The following is a 15,673-nucleotide window of genomic DNA, read 5'->3' on the forward strand; positions in this document are numbered from 1 at the left end:
TACGCGGCAGTGTCTGGTCTGGAAATGTTTACATTCAATGTTACCTTTGCAGTGCCATTTTTAGGTCGTGGCTACAGACCGCTTAAACTGTAGGCAAGACCTGGTACTTAAGATACATTTCATATACATAGAGTAGGTTTTGGGTTAGCTCTTTCTTAGAGAATAGATCACATTTTTGTCTCTCTTACTTCCATGCCCCTGATTAAATGATGATCTTCCCAATTTCGTCCTGCCCTGGAGCATTTTGGTATTGCAGTTTTCTGACTGGATGAATTGTGTCCTTTTAATGAGTACTCTGAGGGACTCCTATTTTCTATTGAACACTTAATGAAAGTGAATGTGGTTTTCCAGTGTGACTCTTTTCTGTATTCACATGCTGAGCATTATTCTGCTTCCTTGCGGTTGGGTCCAGAATTTATTTATTTCTAGTCCTTTTTTTTTTCTTTTGGGGCATTGTCATCGACCATTTGCTGCTATGTTACTTCTTGGAGGACCTGGACGCCCCTCGGCGTGGTAGCCATTTTCAGGCAATCTTTTCCACCAGTGAGTCAGGATGGAAAGTCAGGATCTTGAGAGCCATGAAGGCTTCAAAGATTGAATTAGTCAAGGAAACACCGAAAAAGGAACTGAAAAAAAAAACTTGGAAGAACTAACAGGGAGTGTAACAGGTGTTGAGGGAAGCTACAAACACAGAGAAAAAACAGATTTCAAGTTTTTTCTGGTGATGACTACATTGGATCCTTTCTTTTGCAACCAGCCAGGGCTTGGGACAAGCTTAATGAAACAGCTCATGCGGACATAGAATTATCATTTTTTGTCATGTGCTCTTCAGTGTGTGTTTCAAATAGACCTAGAAAATGAAACCACATATACGGTGCACACGTAGACTGTCATAGAGTACCTGCCTTTAGCTAGTGGTGTCTCCGATTTTTTTTACTGTAATGAGGCAGGTAGTCAGTGGATCATAAGTAAAATATTTCTATTTTGCCACCTTGTGGCAATAGCGTTTAGTGAGCACTACTTAGTGGAATGTAAGCCTGTTTGAAAGTGACGCCTTTATGCTTTTTGTCTGCATTAAGATACCAGAACTTTGCCCCCGAGTAGTAGCACATGCACATACGATCAGTGTTCACTCTGGTGGTGCAAATTGCATCTCAGATACACAATCAAAGTACTTAACCATTGTTCCAGTGCTTCTAAAGTATTTTTGGTAGTCTTGGTTTCTGCTGTTGCTGGGATTCTGAGGTGATAGCAACATTCTAAGGGCAGAAAAAGGGAAGATGCCACATGTTCAATTATCAAAGCTTCTTTCTATGAGGAGTTGAGACTTGGCGAAATTGAAGAGTTATGCCTACTCAGTAAAGCTCTTCGATAATTGGATTTCACTTTATCTTAATAACTCTGATATTTGTTATCTCTTCATGAGCAGTGTCTTTCGTTTCACCCTTGAAACTTGCAAAATGTGTAACTTTTTTTTAATGTTGTGAGCCACATTGACTTAATGAATGTGCAGATGTTATTATTAACTGTGCTATTTTCAACGTTGCTTGTAGAAACATAATTTAAAGATGGCCTCTGTGATGCTTGCGTGGCAGCCCTCTTGGGTCAAACCACACATCAGCCAAGCCAATAAGTTTCACAAGTGAGACCTATCAGCTTTGTTGATGGTTTCTATAAACCGTCTTTGCAGTTGCACATCTTAACTGGAATGATTTGGCAACTAGGGCACAGTCATAGCTAGATGTGAGTGGACAGAATCCACCCAAATAGTTGTAAAGCGGGGGCACTTCCCCTTTACCCTGAGATGGACAGAGGCCTGTAGATATTTGTGGTGTCACCAAATGCCCCATGACTTCTTGCATTTGCAAACTAAGTGTGCCACTACGTACACTTACAATATGGTCTCAGTACTTTTTTCCTGTTAACTGAGGATGGCACCGTCAATCACTGATTCTTTCTTTAACGAGTTAGGATTGTGAGGCGCTTTTGTGCTTTGATGCTGGTTAAAGAACACTAACAGAAAGCAAAAACATCACCACCAAATCATTAGGTCATGGAATAAAATACAGCTGGGGCATTTTTTCCAATGAAAACAGAAGTTTCTAAATGCACCGAACACAAGCCACACATTTGATTAAACGTGTTTTCCTCTTAAGTCATTTCAAACCTCAGTTTTACGCTTAATGACCTCTTTATAGTCGGAAAACATACACATAATTTTCAAAAACTGAAAATGTACGGTTACATTTATATGCTATTTTACCAATGCTTACATGTTGTCTGCTGGCCTATTCAGAGTGCTGATTAAAAAAATACAAATGACCACAATCATATGCACCAATATATATTTTTTAATGCATCCCAAATAATTACCATTTTCTTTTTGACTTTGGGGGTTGGAGGCACAAATGTTTATTTGCCCACGTAAAAAATCCCTGAAAAATTGAAAATGCACAGGTCTATTTTTTTCCTTGGTAAAAAAAATATTTCTCTGGTCTCCAAAATCCCGTCCCTTAACCTCGACCCCTTCTGTGTGTTCGTGGCCCAATTACATGTAGTATTTGCTCCTGCAAGTAACCATTCCTGGTTAGAGATAGGTTGCCAAATAAGTTTAATGCTCACAAAATAGTACAATTGTGTTTATGGGTGTACAAAAACATTGAAGACGTTCCCGCCCTAGAACATCCACTTAGCACTCCTTGGAGTAATTTTATTAAAATCAACATCTTCATTTGAGTGCAACAAGGGATGATTGGTGAATTTCTTGAAAAATTCTCATGCACTGCCACTCACTTTCCTGGCATCATTCAAGCCCATAATTTATTTAGCCTATTCTGCCTCCAGATGAGGAACAACCATACGCAAATCAATATTCACCCAGTACCAATAAGAGCAGTACTGTCGAACAGTCACAGTGTCCCTTCTCAATAGGTAGAGAAGCAACCCCCAGACTATTTACAGGATTACATTAAAACAACAAAGAGTGATGGGTGGAATGCTTTCAATCACGGTCACTTGTTCAAGCCCGATTCCAGTCCATCATTCCCCCCCCCCCCCACTACAGAAGGAAGCAACTACATGCAAATAATTATTGATTGTCCACCAATAGTCAAAGTTAGCTAAAACTGCCCGGCCAAATCAGTTCTTAATGGGAACAAAAGAAAAACACGATCTGCCTCATTCTACTTGCACCTCATAAGTGAGATGCCTCTTTGATCCAATGGCAAAGTAAGAGTTTTATGCAAATCGTTTGACTCAAAATTATTAGTGAATGAAAGCAAAAACGCCGGCCTGTCCCTAGATATGAAAATTGCTTCCAGCGCGTTTTCTTTTTGCTTTTTACTTTCAGCGAGCTACTTGTTACATCTTGTTCTTTTTCACTGTCTGTATGGGTTTGATGTTTACCGATTTGACAAGTCCATTTGGTTTCCATTGGAATTACATGTTGGGGCTGCCAGAACAGGCTTAGTTAATTAAGAGAGAGTCAATTGTAGGAAACACTTGCATGTATTTCCACTAAAAGTAACACAGACAAAGCTTTTTATTTGCTCGTACAGCTGTTTCATTCATGAACATCACTCTCAATCATTGTGTAGTACTTCAATTAAGTCCCAATCAGGTCAAAACTGAGGCATTATTGTAAGCAACGCTGACTTAATTGCTAGACTTTCAAAAGTCAGCATGAAAAGGAACTGAAGTATTGCAAATTGAAATTGACATTGAGATATTCATTCCAAGTGACCCTTTCATCCTATTTTTCTTCACATTCTGATTGGTTGACTGTTTTCCATGTACTTTAATTTTGTTTTACATTTTTTTGAAGTGACGAAAGTGTAATTGGGGCTTTAGCACACGAATTAGGCTGTACAGTTGCAATTTATTTTTATTTTGAAGAACTGCCTAGTAAGGTACCCATGTACACTGTACGTTCTCAGTGTGTCTGGCATGACAAAAGATGTCTTAACAATATTTAGTGCAGGTAATCTGCTTCCACAATGATTTGATTTCCTATTAGTGTAACAATGTAAAATCCTTGAAGCTTCTTAGCATTTTAAGTGAATCACACTCAGGCACACCCTTTGTAAATGTCATTTTTATTGTTAAATGTATGATACGAAATTGTAGCATTGTGAGAATTGCTAATATCTAACCTGCATGTCTAGAAATGCTGTATTTGTATGGTTTTCCTGAAAATGTCTCCTTCCTTAGCTGTACCGCAGTTTACAGTTACCCCTCAAGATGCAACAGTGACTGAGGGACACACAGTGGACTTCCATTGTGAGGCTCAGGGCTATCCACAGCCAGTGATTGCCTGGAGCAAAGGAGGTGAGTGATGGTTCCATTTATGGTAGTGTCCTCTGCCTTTCCATGCTGTCTTTCAGCCCCTTTTTGTCCACTAGCACTAATAGTGATGTTTCAACCCTTTTGCTCTAACTGGTAGGGAATACTGTTTTTGTTTGACATGTATGAAAGAGAATTGAAGATCTCATGAATTGCTTGCAGTTATAATGCCGAAATAGACATTTCTGCTGGCAAATTAAGTTCTTCATTAATTGATATGTAGATTTTTTTTACTTCAGTTCCACTATCTTAGTGCAGTATTGTGGTTATTTGTATAAATATATATTTCTGAATGTCTTATAGAAGTGATAGTCTACAAAACATTGCAGTACCTATAAGTTTAACATATTTATTCAAATTATTTTATTTGCCACCCATTGTAGGTGTTTATGATAAGGATTGCTTTATCTTTGAGGGTTAGAGGATCACAATACTTCAGTTTCATTTAAACAAGTTTTTTCTTTGCACTTATCTAACACCAGCTAGCAATAATCAAACTGTATCAACGGGTACCTGCCCCATTGATAATTGTTTTCAGTGTAAATAAGACCTGCAACATAATAGTGAAAAGCCTCTTAAGTTATTCTATAAGACATCCATGACATTCTAAATAGCATCTGGATTTTGACGAAAACCTAATGCACATGAGTAAACACTGACTTTATTTTTGTTTTAACTCATCTCTGTCTTTAGGGAGTCAGCTTTCTGTTGACAGAAGGCACCTAGTCCTGTCATCAGGGACTCTGAGGATTTCCAGAGTTGCTCTGCATGATGAAGGCCAATATGAATGCCAAGCTGTCAATATTGTCGGATCCCAGAGAGTTGCTGTGCATCTGACTGTACAGGCAAGAGGTAAAACTAAGTATTGTTTGCAATTTCCTTTTCTCAAAATGTTATGTTTTTTGGAATAATGTGTTTTGCTTCGGCCACTACTTTCTGGGACTTGGTATCTTCACTGAAAAAGTATTTTGTAGTTTATTGCTCTGAAAGCATTTTAGAATTTAGCTGATGTTTATGAATATATTAGTCACTTGTGGGTCATGATATAGTGACTAAGAATGGGATATTTCAAATCTTGTCATGGGCTTACTTTGACCAATGGAAGTGAAGCCTTTGTTTTTCCTTAGTACATCATTGTCATTGCTACCAAATTGGGAGTTTAGTTAAGTCATTTGATGAGCCTTTCTAGATTGACCTGGCTCTGTGGAGCGCTGAGATGCAACTAAACCTGACACTGTAAAATAATTTAAAACAATTTATATTTAAAATTTCTATATAGATCCAGTGTCACATTTTGGCCATATGCAATGACAAGTTGTTAATTGCCATGTTGTGCTGTTACCAAGTGCAACAGGGTAGGTTAGCGTACTCTGGGTCGTGGCTTGGCCTAAAGATGAGCAAACCATTGGAGGTAGTTTGTGCCAGTTTATTAAGTTTTTAGTAAAACTGATTTGAGGGGAGCTTCACAGGTTCTATATAAACAGTTCAATTTGACTTGCAACACTCAGATTCTTGTAGCTTGGCCTTTGGGGTCTTTGAACCTAGTCATTTGATTGAATAAACTATCACTACAATATTTTCTTTGCACCCCCAGAAAAAGAATTGAGCAGGCGACCCAGAGTACACTGAACTAGAGATTTGTTTTCCTCATTAAGCTGTGACAGAATGCAGCTGCTTCTGCTCCTCTCTTACAGGATCTGTCTCCCCTTGCCTTCAATGCCCTTTTGTTGCTCATTTGCTAAATGTTATCCAAAATACTTTCTGCAGATGTGCAAAACAGAATCTGAATCAGCTTCTCAATGGCCTCATTTCCTTCCTTCCTTTTCTTAAACCTTCACAGTTCCCTTTTATTGTCTGAGTTAGAAAATAAAATTCCAGATGTGCATTAACTGTAAAGTACATTTCTTCCTTTTCCAGCAGCACAAACCATTATATTTACATTTTTAAATTCAGTATTGCTTCAGAAAGTTGTTCAAAGTCCAACATTGTAGTTTTGATTACTTTAGTAGGTATTCTTGACGTGCATATGCTCATTGGTTGACTATTCTGCTTGGAACTCAATCTGATAAGGAGCAATGTATGTGCCACATTCGGTGCTCGTAGAATGTTTTGTCAGCATATATTTCTGCCAGATATTTCACATAGATTAGGTCAATCAGACCAGGTCATTACAGTGCAGGCAAAAGATTTTGACAGTACAAAAGTGTTATGAGTCCTCGCGCTAATCGGTAGCTTCCACTGTCAGTGATAGCATTATCTTGCTCTTGATTGTTTGTGTTTATTTGGCCCACTTTCTACAGATATCAGCCAAGCAAAACTTGGACTAGCAAGGATTTGAAAGTAATATTGTGTAATAGTATAATTTGTTAACTAGACTATATATTGGTAATAGTTCAATAAGCCTTGCCCTCATACCGTAAAAACAAAGCAGTACTAAAATGTGTTGTATTGACAGTGCGTTTACTCTGTTGCTTTTTATGCTCTTCCAAAGTATTTCATTAGGTATTACTGAGATAAAGGACAAAATAAGCAGAATCTCCAAATGCCATGTTTTCTTTGGCTAAACTTTTCTATATTGCATTTCTGAGCACACTACTGAGAGCAGGCAGCCCACTGTGAATGTCAGCTTGCTTCAAGGACTGATGGGCTGCCTTGCAGTGATTGAACCAGAAATCACCGTGCAGTAGGTAAAATAGCAAAAATTAAGCAAAGCTCCAGGTACATCACGGTTAGAGTGATAGCATTTACGTTGAAGAGCAATGATGTCATTTTGCTGATCCCTATATTTCTACAGAGGTACCAAGGGATTACCCTGGAGAGACCAACATGTCTTTCTCAAGGGTGAACAGTGAATGTTTGCGAGAGGAACCCCCGTTTGTACAGGAACAACTGAGGGAGGAAACAGAAAAAGATGCGGGACATGTTGCTCACTTTTGCTGAAATTTACATTGTAATCAACAAACTCTTGAGAGAAACAGTGTCCAGAGTAAAATATGTTTCTTGTTTGTGCCTCTAATATGCTCAATGTAGTGTCTGTGGGTGTTTTACAAAGCATTGGTGGCCACTTTCGTAGTTCTGTTTGTATTTCAGTGATAACCAGCAGTTTACGTTTCTCATGGGAAGGTCACCATACAAATGCACTGCAGGCTCATACCTTTGGTAACCCTGCAAGGAGATGGGAACCAACATGGCGTCCCACTGTTGCATGAGGACTAGCTTTGAGTGTTCTATGCACCAGCGTTGCCTGTGGTATGATCTACAAAATAGGAAGTGGTATGATAAACCATGCAAAGAACTTGAATGCAGGCTGGTGTTTGCCGAGTCAATTTCATTAGCATGATTATCAGTTTTCAATTCGCTCACCACAGATTTAGCTTCCTACATTTCTTTATGCCCTCTTTCCTGAATGATCATGATGTTCCAACTATAAGACTTTCATTTTTTTTTGCTAACATATTTGTTGAAGCTTGATGCTGTGGAAAATATTTTCCTTGCATACAATAAATTGACAGATTACTGTTAATACATTTTCTCTCCCTCTTTTTTCCCTCTGCCTCATTCTCAACTCTAATTTGAACCATAGAAGGTACAACGTTAAGGGATGAGCTTCCAAGGACCCATAAGGTCACTATTTGTAATAAAATGTTGATGGGCACACAACATTTTTATTTTTTGTTTACCCATGTACAACTCCTATATCCGGGTCTGAGCAAGCCATGGCAACATTGATGAGTCATTTTCATTGTTACAATATGGGCTGAGCAGCCGTTTTCCAATTTAATACAGGTGTCAGTAGTCCCGCACCATAAGTTCCCAGCACATATCGACTTGCTGATGTTATTCAGAGACTATTCACATCCGAATGTCGGTTCGCTTAATTTAGAGTCTTTACTCTAAAATGTTTGAGTTTCAGTAAATTACCTCATTCCAAAAGTGTATGAAAATTCACTAAGAAGTTAGAAAATGTACCACAAGTTTGTTTTGTTGAGAGATTTGTAATATTGTGTCTCCTATGGGAGTTGCTGCTTTGTAGCCAACCAGCATGCTTAGTTCATCTATTATAAAAAGAACTGCATCACACATCCCTTAGGATACATCTAGCAACATATATAAGGAATCTGGAGCCTCCTTCAATATTTAAAATACTTTTCTTCAGTGCTTTTCTAGAGGGAATACATAATGATATTTGATCAACAATTATATCAGCAATTGCATTGATCTTAATCAATTTCAATTACATTTTTTGTGTCAGCAATATTTATGTGCTACATTAACACGCTAGCATAAGGGAAACCCTATTACAAATCCTGTTTTGCAAATTTGATAGTACATTGTTGTTACGTGTGCTATAACCAAGCCAAACGATGTATTTCAGGTTTTCTAAGAGCACATCCAACATGTTTGAAGGGAGCTACTTTAATTTTCTTTGGAAAGTCCCCTTTAAAAGATCAAAGCAGAGAGAAAACATGGAACACATTTCTATATAGTTTGAAACAACACCACTGTGCATAGACTATTATTGCTATTTGAAAGGGGTGTCTAGGAATACATTGGTTACCACTCCAGCATAAAATCTTTTTCTTTCATGCGACTGAATGCTGATATAATGTTCATGTGCAGCTTATGAATCTGTAACACATTCATATTGGAAAAAAAAGGTCTACTTCAAAAATGTGTTTTGTAAATGTATGTGTTATAAAGTACCATGAGATATACCCAGTCATTCCGCAAATTGAAAGGACAACTAAGAAGGTTCATACTTAACACAAGCTGTTTAATTCACGTGTTGAAGTAAACAAAAAAAATTGAAAATGGTGTTGACATCAAGGGGCATTGTGGATTCCATGCTGAAGAAAAAAACTGTCAATGCTCTGTTTTTTTGTGTCCTACAGAAAGTAATGACAAAACCTAACCACTAGGTGGTGGGATTATTCACCAGATGTGAATCAATTAAGCAATATTATCCAATTGGGAGGGCACTCCTGGTTAGCTATTGAATCAGGTTGACTCCGATTTTCCACTGGACCTACTCCACTCTGGTTAATAACTACTTAGGAGTGCACTCTCCTTTTGGTGATATTGCTTTTGTAAGTCAGACCCTTTCAGTTTAGTGTAACATTCAGAAATCTGAAAATGTTTGAAAGGTTTGTTTTTCATTGGACTATTTAGGTGGAAGGTTTTACAAAGTATTACTATTGGATTTCTATTTTGGTGACAAGGTCTGACACGTTTTGTGTCCCATTGAAAAGCATGATAGTGATTTTCTGGTTTTGAGGGTCACGGAAAGGAAGCTACAGAAGGGTGGAAACAGATTTTGTCACAATATAAATTGCTTGTTGGTGATGCCATAATAATTGTGGTAAATTTTAAGGTGATTTCACCTGTGAAAATACTGATGGCTCTGCTGTGATTTGGGGTACCATCTTTCACAGGAAGCAGTTTCCTCTCCTTATTTTCTCATGAAAATTATGGGAAGTGCTAAAGAAGCTAAAATGGGGATACTTATTCTGTAAATTCATCAAGCATCTTCCTCAGCCATGTGAAGAAATAAGTCTGACATGCTGAATAAAATATGCATTTCCACCACAGCACCAGGCTCTCAATTGATTCATCAGTTTTCTGCTGCAGCTTCATCATAAGTCTAATGTGCACCAAGAAAGCCAGGATTCTGTATTAACGACAAATATAAGACACATCTTAACGCCATGTAATTGGAATAGAGGCTGTAGGATTGAAATTCCCCCTGGAGGTGAGTGCAGTAAATGAACAAAAATCAAAGGCTTTATTTTGTTATAGAAATTATGGTAAGTCTTCTAGAAAGGTTAAAATGAGCACACATTTTCAAGAAATTCCACAGATGTTCCTCATCATATCAGAATAAAATCTGTCATGCAGAGTAAAATGTGTACTTCAGCGTCAGCGGCAGTCTTTTCAGTTGAAGCCCTAGTGCTCTTCTGTAGCTTCACCTCTGAATTGTAATAAACAACTAGAATGCTAACATTGTGTAGCCAAGATGAAAGTAACACACTCTTGAACACCAGTTGGTTGGAAAAAGAACTGTTGAATTAAAAGCTTTTCCTATTAAACAGTATGGCGTAAATGACCTTTGAGGTTTTAATGTATATATAAAACCAGCTGCTTAGACATTGACTCTGGAATTGTGTATTTTTAGTCATTTATGGTATCATGTATTTTTAAAAGGCTAAGCTCAATAAAGTGAGAATCCTACTTTTGTGTAGCATACTCTTTTAAAATCTGTTTTCTTAGACTAACCATCCTGCTTAATATTTCCTTTATTATTAGACAGTAACATTTTAGTAGGCAAAGGTTTTTATTAAACTCCCATTCCTATGTAGAGCAATAGATTTTAATAGGTTCTGGAAGCTATTTGCAGATTGATTTATTAGTTAAAATAAATACATTTGTGCTCCTATTGCTAGAGAGGTCCTTAGAATAAGAATCTGGTTGGATTTAAAAATACCTAGTCCTCAGCAATAAAATGCCGCTCTTTCAATTTTATGAAGAACTACATTCAAAGGTAATGAAAACCTATCTTAAAATAAGTAACAGTGTAAATCAGACAGAACAATGAGGTTAATATTTTAAAACACCAAAACTGTCACGAGCTGCACAATTTTCACATACTGGTGCCATTTTAAACATATAACACAAAGACATGGGAAGAAATGTTTCCGGGGACTCTTATTTCCGAAACTTGCTGGAACAGAGATGAGAATGATGTTAAGTTACATATTCAGCCTCTGCACAGTAAACTGAATGACTCTAAAGCTGTCTTCTACGGCATGTTCTCCACTGAAGTTACATTCTGCATTGCTTTTATGAGAACTCCGTGATCTTCACAGGCAGCTGATATGGGAAGAAGGCATAGTGGTTGTGCGCTGTGACTGGGCTGTCTAAGGTATAGCAATGAATTTCCTAAGTAGACTTCGACTGGATAGGAGCCAATAAAATACTTCTTCCTTCGCAATATCTGTTATTAATCATCAGAACTACTGTTGCTGGTATGTTGCATTTTTGTTACCACGTCTGTTCATGGTATTATCGATGATCATATGTTTTAGTGGTTTTGTAATACTCATAGAATTGCTTAACAATACTTTGTGTAGTTTTATGTTAAATGTGTTCGCATTAAACCTGAAAAATCTGGTTTATGTTTTAGTTACCCCAGTATTTGCTAACGCGCCAAGTGATATGACAGTTGATATTGGAAGGAATGTTCAGATTCCTTGCAGCGCACATGGAGAGCCAGAGCCAGTGATAACATGGAATAAGGTAGTTTTTGGCTCAGTTTCTTTGGATTGAAATAAATGTTTAAAATGAAGATCACTTTTTTTCCAGCTCCTTGTGAATAACATAGTGTTTTTGCAGAGGACAAATGTGTGCATGCTAGCTGGTAAGTCTATTTCAAGCATGTACTAATAAGTGTCACTGATCTAAAATGTTAAAGTTTGGAATTCCTTTTAAATGTTCAATGGGATGGTTTTAAGAATGTTGATTAGGAAGCTGCCGTATATTTCTCTACCGTATATTTCTCTACCGTAAACCACATGGTGTAAATCGTGCTAGAGCTAAAATTTGTGTATGGGAGTCTGTGCTTTTTTCATGTTTCATATGTGGTGACTCCTCCGCTAAGTCGAAGAAACATTGCCCGACTGATTTGAGCAGTGGAAATAAAATACAAATAAAAGGATAATAACTTATTGTTATTATCCTTTTATTTATTCCTGTTGCAGCATCTTTGTGGGGCAGGGAGGGGCTGCTCTGCTCTCAGAGCAGTGGAGAGGAGTGGTGGGCACTCCGTTAGTGCGCAATGACTGATTGGCCGGCCGCTCAAACAGTCATGCGTACGTTGCACGTTCTCCACCCAGACTACATTAGAGAACATGCCCAGGCTCCTATACTCTGCTGAGCACCTAACCACAGCGCTAAGACCAATCACAGCACTGCATTGTAACGTTGTGATTGGCTGAGGGAAGCCTGGGTGCTTCCTGTTACGGAGCAGAGGGGCAACGAGGAGAGATGCAGCGAGGAGGCAAGATTATTTTTTTCTTTTACCCCTTTTCCTACTACCACCCGCCCCGATCCCCCAATCTTGGTGTGGCTGTGCTTAATTGATTGAGAAACTGAATGTTTTAAAGTTGTCCATCTCTATAATAGCAACTCAATCGTGGGTAAAACCCTACAGAATTAAATAGACCTCTTCAGCTCAATGGACTGTACTGAAAGCGTTTAGGAATAAGAGAGGCCCCCTAGCACCAACAAGGGAGTAGGGCACTTGTTCAGTGAAAGAAGGAAGATCCCTTGGGGTAAATACTGTTCAAAAAAGACCTCAATGTTCACACATCACGCACTCATATAAACTTTATCTCATATTCACAACTACGGTACTTCCATTGGACCATATGTAATAGGGAAAGCAACATATACACATAAAATGTATTAAAAAGAATATATCACATATATTTGTTGTTTATTTGTATACAAAATATTATGATTAAAAACACATTAGTTCATACAGTTCATAACATGAGACAATTTAAAAAAAGAAGAAGTTTTCAACACATTAAAAATCAATGTCAATAAGCATGAAAACACCAAGAGTGAAACACCAGCAGCTAGACAAAGAAATTGGTCTTAACACTTAACACATCCATCATAACATGAAATTGCAAGCCTGGGAATATACCATCTACACTTAGCCTTCTTTCACCAGTGCTCAAAGACAGGATTGTGTATCAAAATGTGGCGTCGACGCGTTTCGATTGTATTTTGTCTTATTAGTACATCTTTATCAAGACCTCTATTTTGTGCACTCTTTCTTATATTGGAGGTTTTCATACAATCACCTATAATGAGATACGGTCAAGGTTATATTTATTCTCTAAGACCACATGGTAAAATACATCTGAGGCACCATTAGCACCCCCTGATATATCTATTGTTAACAGAAAAATTTCTATTTACTATTAAATAAACCAACTGTGGCTGTTGTGAACAGTATCTCCTTTATTATAATCATAAACCATCCCATCTTCCATCACAATTTTAAAATAATACAATGTCACACACAATAAAAAACTAGTTTACAAACATGTGCTTCCCTTTAAATATGGTTCAACCTTCCTATGACCTCACTTCAGTCATAAGTAGCATTCAGGCAACTCATATCCTCATCCATCTTATACTACTGTCTCACTTTAAAATGCATGAGTCTACGCTTTTTGATGCACTCATTACCTGCTTCAATGGGTAAGAGCTCTCCGCTAGCACCCTTTTTCCATCTGTACATAAGGGGGAAATGCGGTCATCAACGCTTGTAAGAACAGCCTTAGTATGATAACTGTTGGTAAAGAATTAACAATGACTTATTATTAGTACGTTGCCTTATTTTATCAATATTTCTGTTATCAGGCGGGCAACTAGATACTGAATTTAGGGGGTGTTAAGGGGAGGGAAATTTAGTAGCCTTGGGGTCACTACACCCCCTACATGACCACTTCCTGTACGGTCTGGGCATTACCCTGGCCCAGAGTTCCTAATTCCACCAAAACGAAATGATAGAACCCTCCTTTTATGCAGCACACCAGGTAGCCCACCTTAGGGGTGTGACTAGCCTGGTGGTGCAGCACACCTACAAGCATAGCTAATGTCCCACCTGTCCTGGTGCCAAATGGACCTCAGGATAGGGAGTGGCATCTCCCAGGTCTTGGGAAAGCAAGGTCACATATCAAAGGCAGTAGGTGCTTTGAATCCTCTGGCTTAGATATGCTAAATCACTAGCCATCCTGTTGTAGGAGGTGTGAACACCTTCCTCTGGAGCAGGCAATGTTTCTGGCCACAGAGGACATGGGCTGTTACCTGGTTGGGGGTCAGACACATCTCTGTGGTGGCAGGCAGGACAATACCAAACAGTAACCATACTAGATAGTAGTGGGTTTTTCAGGGGGCACCTCTCATGTGCCCTTTGGGTGCATGTCCTAATAAATCTTGTACTGGCAACATTACAGATGTATTAAGGCAATGTGTTTGATACCAAACAACATAGGTTTTGGTAAACTTATCATGTAGCCGGGAAACTCGCAATGATCAGTGCTAAGGAAATATACTTAAGATGAATTGGATTAGACAACATGAGCAGATATGCCCTCACATGTAATATAATGCACCCCGCCTTAGGGCTACAAGACCTGCTGTAGGGGTGACTAACATATATTACATGAAGTGACTTCGGCATGGCATACAGTGAGTGTGCCATGTAGGGTTTTCACTCATGGTTTGCACCATGACACGCAGTCTGCAATGGCAGGCCGCATGCAGTTTGTATGGGGGTCGCTTAGGATGGCATAATACATACTGCAGCTCTTAGGGACCCTCTGTATTACCCATGCCCTAGGTACCATGTGTACCACTTACTAGGGACTTACATGGGTGCCAAAGTGTGTGCCATTTGTGCAACAATAAGTCCATTTTACCTTTTTTTTTTTTAGGGAAAAAGCACTGGCACTGGGGCCTGCGTAGCAGTGAACCAGTGCCCATCAGCCCCCCCCCCAAAAAAAGTACCAGTGGCAAAAAGTGGGGGTGACTGGGACCACATTATCGCCGAGCGCTGGAAGCGGCCCGTACTCGGGGTATGCTGCCATCAGACTGGCGCCATGCAGAAATAGTGGTCTTTCAGAAGCCTGGCAGACCCCCGGATAGCCATGATTCGTATAGGCCCATCTCTTTAATTAATATTGAGGCTAAGATATTGGCCAAGGCTCTGGCGAACCGTCTGGCTCCACACATCACGGATTTAGTCCATTCGGACCAGGCAGGCTTTATGCCCCACAGGGCAACGCGACACAATATCCGGCGCGCACAGGCGGCGATCGACGCTGTTGGGGCCTTGGGGGACCAGGCGGCGTTGTTGCTGGCCGATATCAACAAGGCCTTCGACTCGGTTGGCTGGTCGTACCTATTTACATTACTATCTTGGCTCAACTTGGGCCCGGTCTTCCTGTCCTATATAAAGCTCCTCTACACCGATGTTACAGCCTCGGTGCGGGTCGCCGGGGCGGTATCAGAGACATTCCGCATAGGCCGAGGGACCAGGCAGGGTTGCCCGCTCTCCCCCTATCTTTTTGCACCGGCCATGGAGCCCCTGGCGGCAAGAGTGCGCCGGGATGCACAGATACGGGGCTTTGTTTGGAATGCTACCCTGTCGGATAAGATTGCGTTGTACGCGGATGATGTCCTCTTTTTCCTTACGGATTTGCAACGCTCGGGTCCACGTGTCTTGGAGATCATGCACCAGTTTGGGGAGGCCTCGGGC

At 39.4% G+C, this 15,673-nt stretch overlaps 1 protein-coding gene across 2 annotated transcripts in view; it reads left to right on the plus strand.

Moving 5' to 3' along the window:
• PXDN (peroxidasin) overlaps nucleotides 1-15,673 on the plus strand; it is a 740,799-nt gene that overhangs the window by 440,113 nt on the left and 285,013 nt on the right. For both annotated transcript variants that reach the window (XM_078647879.1, XM_078647880.1), the window contains 3 exons: nucleotides 4,210-4,326; nucleotides 5,035-5,193; nucleotides 11,522-11,634. In XM_078647879.1, the coding sequence (XP_078504005.1) occupies nucleotides 4,210-4,326; nucleotides 5,035-5,193; nucleotides 11,522-11,634 (389 nt within the window). The remainder of the gene's footprint in view (nucleotides 1-4,209; nucleotides 4,327-5,034; nucleotides 5,194-11,521; nucleotides 11,635-15,673) is intronic.

This window comes from Lissotriton helveticus, chromosome 6, assembly GCF_964261635.1.
Source record: "Lissotriton helveticus chromosome 6, aLisHel1.1, whole genome shotgun sequence".
NCBI lineage: Eukaryota > Metazoa > Chordata > Amphibia > Caudata > Salamandridae > Lissotriton > Lissotriton helveticus.